This window comes from Anneissia japonica, unplaced genomic scaffold, assembly GCF_011630105.1.
Source record: "Anneissia japonica isolate Jap-2015-1 unplaced genomic scaffold, ASM1163010v1 scaffold287960_len3192837_cov198, whole genome shotgun sequence".
NCBI lineage: Eukaryota > Metazoa > Echinodermata > Crinoidea > Comatulida > Comatulidae > Anneissia > Anneissia japonica.
In genome coordinates, this window is record NW_022712725.1 from 1,844,712 (window position 1) to 1,857,436 (window position 12,725).

The 12,725-nt window shown below is 36.4% G+C and overlaps 1 protein-coding gene and 1 non-coding gene across 2 annotated transcripts; both read left to right on the forward strand.

Annotated features, from left to right (window-relative positions):
- The first annotated feature begins 272 nt into the window (after positions 1 to 272).
- Positions 273 to 12,265, forward strand: LOC117107985 (carnitine O-palmitoyltransferase 1, liver isoform-like). The gene is made up of 17 exons (XM_033249798.1): positions 273 to 404; positions 1,398 to 1,549; positions 1,989 to 2,114; positions 2,292 to 2,503; positions 2,848 to 2,933; positions 3,115 to 3,219; positions 4,040 to 4,171; positions 4,510 to 4,564; positions 4,901 to 5,030; positions 5,302 to 5,429; positions 5,538 to 5,737; positions 6,119 to 6,266; positions 6,662 to 6,733; positions 7,304 to 7,464; positions 7,959 to 8,115; positions 8,796 to 8,906; positions 9,715 to 12,265. The coding sequence occupies exons 1-17, from the start codon at positions 352 to 354 to the stop codon at positions 9,901 to 9,903; spliced, it is 2,217 nt and encodes a 738-aa protein (XP_033105689.1). The 5' UTR covers positions 273 to 351; the 3' UTR covers positions 9,904 to 12,265.
- Trnai-uau lies at positions 9,046 to 9,153 on the forward strand. The gene is made up of 2 exons: positions 9,046 to 9,083; positions 9,118 to 9,153. It is a non-coding gene; the product is annotated as a tRNA-Ile (tRNA).
- Positions 12,266 to 12,725: the final 460 nt, after the last annotated feature.

The window sequence follows — 12,725 nt, forward strand, 5'->3', positions numbered from 1 at the left end:
GTCCATCCCAATACCATATCCGTATCAATAGCAGTTGACCTCATAAGCCTATTTACATAGTACCTACAAAGACAACTTTATTAATAATTAATCTCGTTGTCTATTTTGGTTACTTTTATCTAAACCTAGGTATATTTTTAGTAACTAAATTTATTTTTAAACCCGCAATAGTTAATCTGATGCTCCGCCTTCAAACGTGCATCATATGATTGGTCTCGATAATAGCATATAAATACGCCTACACTGAAACTTCGGAAATTTCCTTTCACAGTTGGTTGAAGCACAGGTGATAACATCTATCTAAGTGTTGAATACAGCTTCAAGAAAATATAGAGTGGACCCTTCAACAATATGCTGAGACCAGCAAAACATAGAAGTCTACTACCAATTAGGAAACGTATATTGTAAGTAGGCCTACAGTAGCGCGGGTGTAGCTTAGATGTTAAGATGCTTCCTTCCATTAATCTCAGGGTCCTGGGTTCAATTCCTGTCGAAGTAGGCATTTTTCGCAAGATCAAAAACAACTTCACCCCTGAGTCTCATGAAAATATAAGGAGACTTAATTTATGTAAAAAAATCATACGTATGTACTTTATTTGTCTTGTGTTAGAAAGCAGTGTCTGAGAGTGCACTGGTTGGGTTTCACTCTCGTAATGATGATCACGAGAAAAAAAGCCAATGTTATTGTATAAATATTTAGATGTTTGTACTAACGGAGCATATATATTATATGACACCATCGAGTACATATTTTAACTATGAACTCTGAAAAAAATTGTCTTATGGTGCTTCGGGAGTGGGTTGGAATATCTTAATCGTTAGAACAATAACATTATTGCGTGTCATAGGTTTTGAACCCAGAATCTGAAATTTGAAGATATCTTAACCACCAAAATATTGGTTGGGCCACTTAAAATTCACTACAAATAAATAGTTAATTTATTTATCAACGTAGGCTACATTTATCCTATCCATGATTGTAGGCCAACATATCCTGGTATACAATGTATGTTTCATGTTGTGTTAGTGAAAGCAATGTAAAATGCATATTTAATTAGGCCATATATACATATTTTTTAAAATAAATTTACTAAGACTTATTGTCTTATAGATGTTTAAGCTGTTCGCTTATAGATTTTTTATCTGTTCTATTTGTGATCTTTTTTTAATAGTCGTATGAAATGTTTACATATGATATTGAACGAAATTTATCTATATATCAATCTACCATCATTATACGGCAGTATTTTTAATAGGCCTAGTAGAGTGTCGCATTCAATGTTAAACAAAAGTGAAAGCAATTCTGGTCCCGGGTTTGACCTCAACAGTTCAACATAAAATGTTGTACTTAAAGGCATAATTTGTCGATCGATATTTTGTATTAATTTTTTGTTTAGGACTCCTATTCGTAACTTTCTATGGCCATCATCCTTGTTGGATCTGGTAGGGTCCATACTGACAGTTGCTTTCATCACTGTAACGAAACTGTCAATCTTTGAGAGTTGTCGAATGCTACTCTGGGGCATTGGCGATTATATTTATATACAAGGTACGTTACAAAAAATGATATGAAAATGAAACATTCATTTTCAGTGAATAATGCATTGTTTATTATGTAGTAGATATGTAAACGTCAACACAATGCATGGCCTCAAAGGCACAATTCAAAAGATTAGAAAAATAGTTCGTCAGGTTTTGAATTTTTGGCCACGCCCTTTTAAGACTGAGTTCCATATTTCTCAAATTCTGGACACGCCTCTGTTAAAGATATAAGTCTGTGTTCAACCCTTTAAACAGTATAATCCAGTATTTAAATTGCTTGTACATTGTACAGTTCAGAAAAAAAACAAAACAAAGTAGGCCTTTATCTTTTAGTGTTGAGTATATGTGCAGTTTAATGGTATTAATGTTTTTGATTATTATAGTTATGAAGAATTGCGATCGAATTAATAATGAAAATGATAATTATTATATTTATTTATTATAAGATGACCGAACAAACATCGAAAATCAGCTAAAGCTGTCGGTTGTATTGGGAACTTTGATCTTCGCCGGCCTCGTTTACATCCGAAAGGTGCTTCTTAGAATATTACTGGCTTACAGGGGATGGCTATGTAAGTAGGCTTGCGGGGTTACTCTGGTATACTATTATTATTGATAAAATTTTCATCAGCATTTATCGTTATCGACATTATCCTATGACCACCACCACCACCACCACTACGTCGTCGTTGTCGTCGTCACCGTATTCATTACAAATTCGTTTTCATCTTTTTTATTCTTATTGTTAGACGAGCCACCAAAGAATACCTCAAAATGGACCATTGCCTGGATGTTGTCCATTCGAGTTTTAGGAGGTTGGAAGCCGTCCACATATTCTTGCCAATCGAGCCTTCCGCGCATGCACGTACCACTCTTGAGTTCTACAATTAGGAAGTTTATGAAGTCAGTGAAACCAGTCTTAAGCAAAGATGAATACGAGCAAATAAAAAAAGAAGGAAAGGTAAAACGTTATGTTGTTGATTATTTTCCTCACTAGGTGGCGCTATTCTTCCTTAGTTCATCCATTTCTCTGATCTCTCCTGAGTACTTTGCGTAACCTTACTTCAAATTGTTCACTCATGGCCGTTCGGGTTGTTCACGACAAAGCTCTTCCTTTAATTATTAAACGTTAAAACATTTGAAATAAAACAAAACGATCATGCTCTTTCATATGAATAACTATCGTTCTACATAATGTCCGATCAGTGTCTTTAAAAAAAAATCGATTCAATAAAAATGTTCATTTTTATTTATATAGGCCTCCAGGAATGCAATTAACAAAAATGTGTTTACTTATTGTTAAAGGAATTTACAAAATCCCAAGGAACGAGCTTACAATTCATGTTGAATTTAAAGGCGTGGTGGTCACCCAGCTACGTATCCGATTGGTGGTAAGTAAAAACACCCTTAGCCAATCAACAATGCAATGATAATTTGTAGGCAATTATCGGTCGAAAAATACACACATGTTTTCATACTATGATAATGGCCTTTATAATGCTTTAGTTCAAACTTTTTGACTATAATCTAAGTACAAATTAATGTAAAATTTCTCATATCATTCTTTTACAGGGAAAAATACGCATATTTGGCTTCGCGTTCACCTCTTCCAATCAATAGCAACTTTTATGGTCTTGATAATTTCTCTGTCCATGCGACTGGAATCCAAACAGCAAGGTAAGATATTACCGACGTAACCTAAAGAACGAAACTAGTTGACTATAGATAGGATAGCAGTATTTGATTTGAAACACACTGAAGTCTGAAAACGTATTTTCATAATGTCATTCAGGCTGGTAAATTTGGCGGCACACCGGGCACAATCCCCTGTGGTACTTCTATTTTCCAAAGAATGCACTGTGTTCCTTAGAGTGCACCTTAGTCATATAGGAAAAACGGCTTCAAAGTGTCATCCGAAAAACGATGGGCTATTGAAACCTGTATTTCAAGCCGCCAACTGAAACACAAGGGGAGCATGCGTTTGGATAACCATTCTGCAGTACCGGAACCCTGGTAAATTTGGATGGATTGATGGATTTAAGTTCGGTGTAAACACCAAGGATCATCCCACAAAAGTCTGAAGAAGACTTATTTCCAGTTTGGTCCTTCTGGTGGTGATTGGGCAGTACACCGAGAGACAATCCCCTACTCTTTTCCGAAACCTGCACACGGGCCATAATGCACATGGGACCAAAGGCTTAAACGTCTCATTCGAAAAACGGTGCGCTATCGAAACTTGCATTTCAGCCCTCCAGCTTAAACACAAATAGAACAGCGATGGCAATAGAACCGGAGACCTAGAGATCTCTACGGTTCAGCGCACACATAGTATCCGACTGAGCTAAGCTGCTCATGTCAACTTACACTAGCTAGTGTGATTACCTTTGTCAGTCAAATAACGTTCTCATCTTTATCGTTTTCTTCCTAGCACTTTTAGAACCACTGTAAATGGACTTTAATTTGCTGTGTATTAATTGATTGATTGCTACCTTTTTAGGGCCGGTGCGATAGTACATTTTTATTTGCTCTTCATGCTGATGTTGGAGAATGGTCAGATACCTGCAACCATGATTCAAAACGCAATTCCATTGTGTATGAATCAATACAAACGCTGCTTCAGTTCAGCTAGGTCAGTCTGATTTTTCTTATCTATTTTAATATTGTCCGAATGTATATTGATACACTTAAACATTTTCAATGATATCTGTAATGAGTAATTATGGTGGTAATGACGATGACGATAATGATGATTTGATGAGGGTGATGATAGTGATAATGATAATAAACCACATGCAAATGACAATAGCCATAATGATCATTATTATCACTTTAATCCATACAAACCACTATCTGCAGTATACTTGGAGCCCATGCAGTTGATCTATTCAAAGGCGCGAACAATTTTTACGCAATCATTACGCCGCAATTTTCTGCAATATAAACGAAATAATTTTCTTTATGCTATAGAGTTCCAGGTGAAGAAATTGATGAAATTATTCATGTAGATATATCTGAATCTAAGGTAAGTCTATGAATATATTTCCTTCTTTTGACTCGGAGTTTCCTTAAATTTTGCTCCATAATAGCTGAATATCCATAGCCCGATACAAAAACAACGTTGTCCAATACATAAATTCAGAATTACAACATTTTATATTACCATCTATTGTATTGAAATCAACAACACGTTTTTATCTAAATCGCTAGCTACCTTCTGACGAATGACATTACGGCTGCTTTAATTTTATTTGATAGTATGTTTTAACTTTCACTAGCAAATACAAAATCCTTTATCAAATGACATTCCTTGGTCTACAACGAATACATTTCAAATCGCATTTGTCTTTCCTTTTTATAGTTTTTCGTGGTAAATAGGAAAGGCGTGATGTATAAGGTTGACATGTTTGATAGTAACGGAGAGCTGCTCTCGCCCAAGTCTATACAGGACCAATTGGAGTGGATAATTGATGACGCAGAGCGCCACCAATGTAAGACCCGAATGTTGGTTTACCGTATCAGATTTTAATCAGTATGAATCAAAGATCATTCGATTAATCAGTCAGTGATTGGTCGGTCTGTCATCAGTCAGTCGGTGGTCAGTTGGGTGGTGTGACTGGTTGGTAGATAGATGGGTTGTATGTATGACTGACTGGCTGACTGATTGACTAATTGATATAGATTAATGGCAAAATTTTAGATCAACCAAAATTTAAATAGTTGAATAAATTACTCAATTGTTGATTTTCCACAAAAAAAAAGATGCTGCGACATCAATGGCTTCACTCACGGGACTGCAACGTTCTGATTGGGCACAAGTACGCAAGCAATATCTAGCAACCGGGGCAAATGAAGAAATCCTTCGTACAGTAGAAAATGCGGCGATATATGTAAGTTATACTTAATTTTTTCTCTCTTTTAAGAAACAATCAAATTTAATTAAATAAAGTTAAACCTATTCAGAATTTCAAAAATTAAGACTTTTTTTAAACTCTCAGATAACACTTGATGAACGTTGCCCGCAAGATTCGAATGAACAAGCCCAGTTTTCAATGTGTGGAGACTGCAAAACGTGCTGGTTTGACAAATCTCAATCTTTGATCTTCTTCGGGAATGGCAGATACAGTATGAACGTGGAACATACGTGGGGTGATGCGCTAGTGGCCGCCCATGTCTCAGAGTGGGCAATGGTCCAGGAGTAAGTTCTTCGAAATTAAGCTATAATGTTTTACTGTAAATAGTCGATCTAGGCTATATCTATATCATGATACGGTTATTCATTCAAAATGACTGGATTATATAGATAGTGTTTGCTAAGCAGTGGCTTATCTACGTGGGTGTGGGGATTGGGAGCACGCCCCATAAAGGATTGCGACCCCCAGGCGCCAACACCTATCCGTTGCACACTGGAAATTTGCTGAACAAATAAAATTCGCTCATAGTTGAAAATCATTTTGTTTTGCCCGCTCACTTAATCGAGCTCCCGATGTAGTAACCTTTGCGCCGTCGGCCCCTTCAGCCCTCTCCATGTCAGTTGTTGCCAAATCATTTTTCAATCAAATACTTTTTTTTCAAACAGGTTAGATAATGTTTACGATGAAAGTGGTAACTGCAAACCTCCAGAAAATGCCAAACTCTCAACAGTGTCTAAGCCAACAATCTTGCAATGGCAGGTTAATGATGATCTAAATTGGCACATTAAACGCGCCTTCAACTTTCTACGCACGGTAGGTACAACAGCGATACAAACAGCTGGGGTCCAGAAAGATACTCTAGGTTACATTATCAATATTCTTGGTAAAACAGATTTTGATTATAACTCTAAACTCAACCTTCCCTCTCCCAATGGCGGATGGAGCCCGGTGCAAAACTACAAAATCAGAGAACTTTCGGCCTAAACCATTTCAACCTGACGATTAGCATAATTTGTAATCAACAATTCCAAAATCGAAGTTCTGCCCTGTACGCATAACTTCTGATGTCCGGATTCTTTATTTTTTTTCCTTTTGTTTTTTCTTCGTGTAATACGGTACGCAGAACCACTATCGCGGCGGGCGCAAACACTCCGAATTGGAATGACTTAGGCCTATAATACATAACTCTTTTTTTCCCTATTTCACAGAATAACGAAGATTGTGATGTGGTCGTGACGAACTTTGATGAATATGGCAAAGGATTCGTCAAGAAACAAAAGGTATACCTAAAAAAATCAGTGCAGAGTTAAGACAATATAAATATTTCAATATTGCGTCACATCAAACTGTATTTGGACGCAGTCTTTTGAGAATACAATTTAAATACACATGTGCAATTACTTTTATTAGGGTTATCCTGATGAATATCGGAACTTTCAGTGTTCATAAAGTTTTTTATTGTTTTTTCCTCCCTTTTTTTGGCGGGGTGTGGGTTCCCGACGGTGTCCCATTATTGTCTTAGTGTATTTAACAAAATAGTCCTATTGTGAGGTTAGTCAATCAAGACAAAGGGGACCTTAAATACATACAAAACAAGAAAGTATAAAATAATAAGTGTATACACTGCACTAAACCAAACCTTTGAAAAAAACATTTGATGCTAAAATTAAGACAAATAAAAAAAAAGGATAAACCAATAAACAAAAAATAATAAATAAGCATAATAATATGAATGAATTATGAACGAATGTGTTGCTACTTTTACTGCAATACATTGATAGAGATATTCCATGGAGGAATTACGCCCCAAACTATTTCTCTTTAACCTCATAATTTTTTTTTCTTTATAGATAAGTCCGGACGCCTACCTCCAGTTAGCATATCAACTAGCGTATTTCCAGAACACAGGCAAAACACCTCTCACTTACGAATCTTCTATGACCCGTTTGTTTTTGCACGGAAGGACGGAGACTATCCGTTCAGCTACACCGGCTTCTGTTGCTTTCGTAAAGTAAGCTTAACTTCTTTGCAATTTCGAAATGTAAAATCGGTTTTTATTTATTTGGCCATTTGCGTCGTAGACTGTTGGCCGACGAACCCAACATCGCTCTGTAGCTCTGTGAGCGTTGAACGATGATGTGTTCGTCGATAGCAGTCTGAAAGGATCGTCATTAAAACGATCCGTTGCGCTCACTTCGTCGCGTTGCGTTAATTCTCCATGGAATTGTGTCGGCCGACAACCATCGAGAGCAGAGCGACGTGTGCTGCCTTTATAATGTTGGGTTTAACGAATAATTTATAATTAAGTATCATTTGTTTTCAATATTTGGAAATTATCATACGACAAACACCAAGAGGACAACTCTGGGTGATTCAGAATGAAGGATTGTCGTAATGTGGACTTAGACCAACCAGCAAGATCACTCACAAAATCGTTTATGATACATTGGTCAAAACCGAGGTCGTTACATCTTGTTTGTTCATGTGTATATTTTTATTTAATAGGGCAATGGTCCAAAACCACCATTCAAGAGAACAGAAAATATCACTTCTGAAGAAAGCTGCACAAACACATAGCTTACAGTACAAGGAAAGTATGACGGGAAAGGCTTGCGATCGACATCTGTTTGCCCTATACATCATGTGCAAGGCACTTCATAGAGTAAGTGATTAAGAGTGACTCTTAGATTAGAAGCAACTCTATCAAAAATGCCATTGCTTTGGCTACGCCATGCATATAAAGGCCAACTCAGACAGCGTCGGCCGACGCAGCCCGACCCGATTTATCGTCGGGGACAGTCTTGAGCCGTCGTCGATTTGTTGTCGCGTCGGGTCTGTGTGAGTTGAACGCAGACGCGATAGTGTGCGTCGGGGGCAGTCGCGTAGTAGAATATTAAACGTGTTTAATATTTCTCACGACGGCTTAAGGCTGTCCCCGACGATAAATCGGGTCAGGCTGCGTCGGCCGACGCTGTCTGAGTTGGCCTTTAGAAAACGCGCATCGGCCAGTCAGTCAGTGTGGAGTGGGGTGTGGTGGGGGAGGGGAACAACAAATACTTGGCGTTAGAAAACCTCTTCAAAATATGTAACCCCTCCCCCATTAATTGTATCTATATTCTTTGAACATTAATCATTGAAGCATGATTCTAATATATAATTAAAAACCTTTATAGTATTATTATTATTATTAATATTATTATTATTATTATTAAGGGGCCTATTATTATCATCATCAATTATTAATAATGTTTTGTTTGTATTTCCTCTTTTTTATGACAGTTTTTGTTGATAGATTATTCTCCTGTTACTCGGATGATTAATGCGTTTTATTTATTATTTTAGGAAAGTCCATTCCTTAAGCACGCACTCTCACTTCCATTTACGTTGTCAACTAGTCAAACGCCACAGAACCAAGTAAAGAAACCCCCATACACAATGGAAACAAGGAATAAGGTAAGGTACCCACTACTGACGTCATGGGGTTAAGACCTGTCTCTTATACACATCTAGATGTGTATAAGAGACAGCTAGCTACCTTCTGACGAAAGACATTCAATAGCTAATGTTAATTTTTTGTTAACGCTGGTAGGTGTCCCCAGTGGCTCAGTCGGTTAGCGCGCCGTACTTATAAACAGTACTTGGCTTCGTCCTTACTGGTTAGGTAATGCGGAGGTCGAGAGTTCGATCCTCTCCTGGGGAACTACCATTTTTATGATTCAAAATATTTCAGTGTTCCTGATTTTGTTTTACAATTATTTAACTACAGATATCTTTAATTAATTTAATTGAAATTCAACAACACGTAGACGTACTTGCTATTAATTCCTTTAATTCGACATACGATTGTAATGGTCAAGAACTTAACGGGAAAGGCCTCTGTGCACTTAATACACCCATGCCACACATACTCGGGGGGGGGGGAGTATTCCTCTATTAGTTCTTTGGATTCAAACACAACCAGGTACCCATCAACATCCCTGGTTAAATAGAGACAGCATGGATATTAACATCCATTTCCTAGCACAAGACACACAATTTGGATTAAAAAAAAAAACTACGACTACAGCGCGCGATGTGATCTGACTCATTACATTGGGTGCTTACCTTGCCTATACTCGTGGGTTGAATCCATGCGATAAACAGGAGACATATTTTATTTATAAAAAGGCAATTTTTCTTATGGTTAAATATGAATTAATACAAATTTAATTAAAAACTATATTTTGAGGAATCTATCATCCACTTTTAATTTTGTTTTCAGGCTTCTCCAGGGGGAGGATTCGGGCCAACCTCTGATCAAGGTTATGGAATTTCTTACATGTGTCCAGAAGACTCGCGATTCTTTTTCCACGTGTCATCAAAAAGATCTTGTCCAGACACTGACTCAACCAAGTTCTCGGAGTGTATATTCACGGCGCTCCGAGATATGCGACACCTTCTAGAAGGCTAAACTCCTAATATATATTTCAATTACTTACATAATAATGTAATTTTAGTATTTGTAAAGAAATACAGATATTACATATCGTGTTTTAGTAACACATACACGAGTGCAAAGTTTTACTGGAAGTACTATAAAAAGGCATCAACACCGCTTCACATAAGATAGTGTCTTAAGTAGCCTATTTTTGTATATTTTGTTGTTGTATATAGGCGTGTTTTAAATTCGTACCGTGTGTAAATACTAGAAATGTAACTGTAAATATAAATATAACAAATTTAATAATTAATATTAAAAAGTTTACTTATACTCTTGAAAGAAAACAAAATATCAGAAACAAATAATACCATTCCTACATTTTATGATTAGCCGTAAACTCATTGGAAGTTGATAACCTGTATGATACTTCCAACTAAGCAAACAATTCAGTTTTCATTGATGTTTTTAGGGTTTTCAAAATTTTACCACAAATGTGGTTGAGGAAAAACAAAGAAATTTCAAGTCTTCTTATTTAACTACAATTATTCTCTAGGCCTTCCATTTTGGGCACGTAATCAAGATTTTATAGGGGATTAACTATAAGACCTATAGGTGCTGGGGAGCTAAGACACCATGGTGGTGTCCAAATTAGCTTTGATGGTTAGTAGGGGAACGGGGGTGAACGAACAACTGGAGCTGAAGCATTATAGCATATAATAATAATAATAATAATTTCATCATCATTTTGACGTCGTTTGAAGCAAATGGATGTGTGGTTCACCATCATTAGCTTCGTTTGAAAAGGTAGTTCGCTCAAAAGGGGTATTTAGCCAAACCGTTAGCTACCTCCTTGTTAGGGCCTGTGGTATTTGTGAACGTTTTTTGTTTACAGTTTGTAAAAACAAAATAAATAAAAATTGTACAGCATTACAGTTTTGGTAGCATGTTACTATGTTGTCCGACAATCCAACGAATCTACACGATAGAGACATTCCTGACAAAGATGTGTTTTGTTGTTAGGTGAACAAAATTGCAATTCGAAAATGGGTGTCGTGGCTTCATAGAACCACAATTTTAGGTGTTGATTCCAAACTAGGTAATTATCTACACTATAGAATCACGCTTTTTGAGGGCCTACTGTACTCAACACTATATATTTTCAGAACCAGAATCTGTGAGAATGTTGAGTGCAAAATCGCAAAATTATTATTCAGATTAATTTTTGCTGTTGTTGCATTTCTGGCACACTGTATTTGATGTATTACACAGAGGAATCTTTGCATTTTTTGCAGCTTATTGGATTGGCTATATTCGGTGAAAACACCAAGGACAAACCACGAAAGTTTAAAGAAGACTTATTTCCAATGGAATCCCCTACTCTATTCTGAGGAGTGTACCGCATTCTTCAACGTGCACATGGGACCAACAGCTTTAAACGTGTAATTTAAAAGATGCTACCGTAACTTGCATTTCAGCCCTCTAGCTCAAATACAAGGAGAGCAGCGATGAGAATTGGACCAGGGACCAAAGGATCTCCAGGGTTCTGCGCGCGCGCACACACACACACACACACACACTTGCTGCCACCAGTTTAGCCGACTGAGCTTAGCTGCTCTTATATTACCGCTTCTACATCAAATGATTATTGCATGATTACTTCTAGACTTGCCACAAGTAACTTATTTTTTCTCGTTCTGGACAGCACTACCAACGACAAAGTTTAACTTACAGAATCCTAATCCGAAAAAAAAGAAAAGAAATCGAGTATGGGACGACAATCAAATTAGGTATGGCGCGCACTAAGCGCAATAAAGAGTGAGTAACCCAAAATTAGGCCTGTGACACGGGCTAGAATACTTCCAACTTGTAAGATTAAAGATATCAGAAAACTTTCAATTTGATAAAATTTATCACACACGAAAAACATTCTAAATAAAATACCAACATCTACAGGGTATTATTAATTTAATTGCTTATTAAATACTGGTATATATATTTAAATTATAGCCCAGACATATATTTATATTGCATTTTACATTAAACTTAAATTTACACCACTTTTTTTCAAATATATACAATATTTAATCTTATAGATAGTATAATATTAGTAGCCCTCTTTAAAATAAGTTGGCCTGTGTATAGGTTACAATGTGATGTGGATGAGCCCATCATTATAACACCAATACTATACCCTTGAACTTAAAGCTATTGGTGATATATACTACCAAAATAAACAATATAAAACAATGTATTTGTTTTTCTTTCCATACTTGAAAATGCAATCTCATAAAACTTGAATTGTTATATTTTCCCACCCCAATGGAAATGAACCTCATCAATATACTTCCCTGCCAAAAAAAAATTAATATACTGTATTATAAATAGGGAAAAATTCTCGTAAAAAATTATGAAATATTTTGCTAAATAATTATATCAAAGTAATTTCTACTTTTAACATGTTAAATGTTAATTAATAAGAGCATGCTCATTGAGAAGATTTAGATTTTCAGTTAAACATACAGTTTCCGGTAGTTAAAAAAAATCATTGGTCTGTAAGTTCGGACAAGATTTATAACTAAAAAAAACTGTGTTAAGCTCTGTTTACACCATCAAATATATTTTGTGCAATGCACCCATATATGGGCATGATGATGTCATATTACACCCAAATATGACCGTATCACATTTTTTGTCATATACAATTTGATAGTGTGGACACAGATTTACTATTGCTCCTTATATTTTCAACATTCACAAGCCATTGCTCTCACATTTTAGCCTGTTATCTGAGGGCTTCACTGAACAAAACCCAAGATAATGGCCGTAAAACCACGCCCACCTGCGCAGTGGTA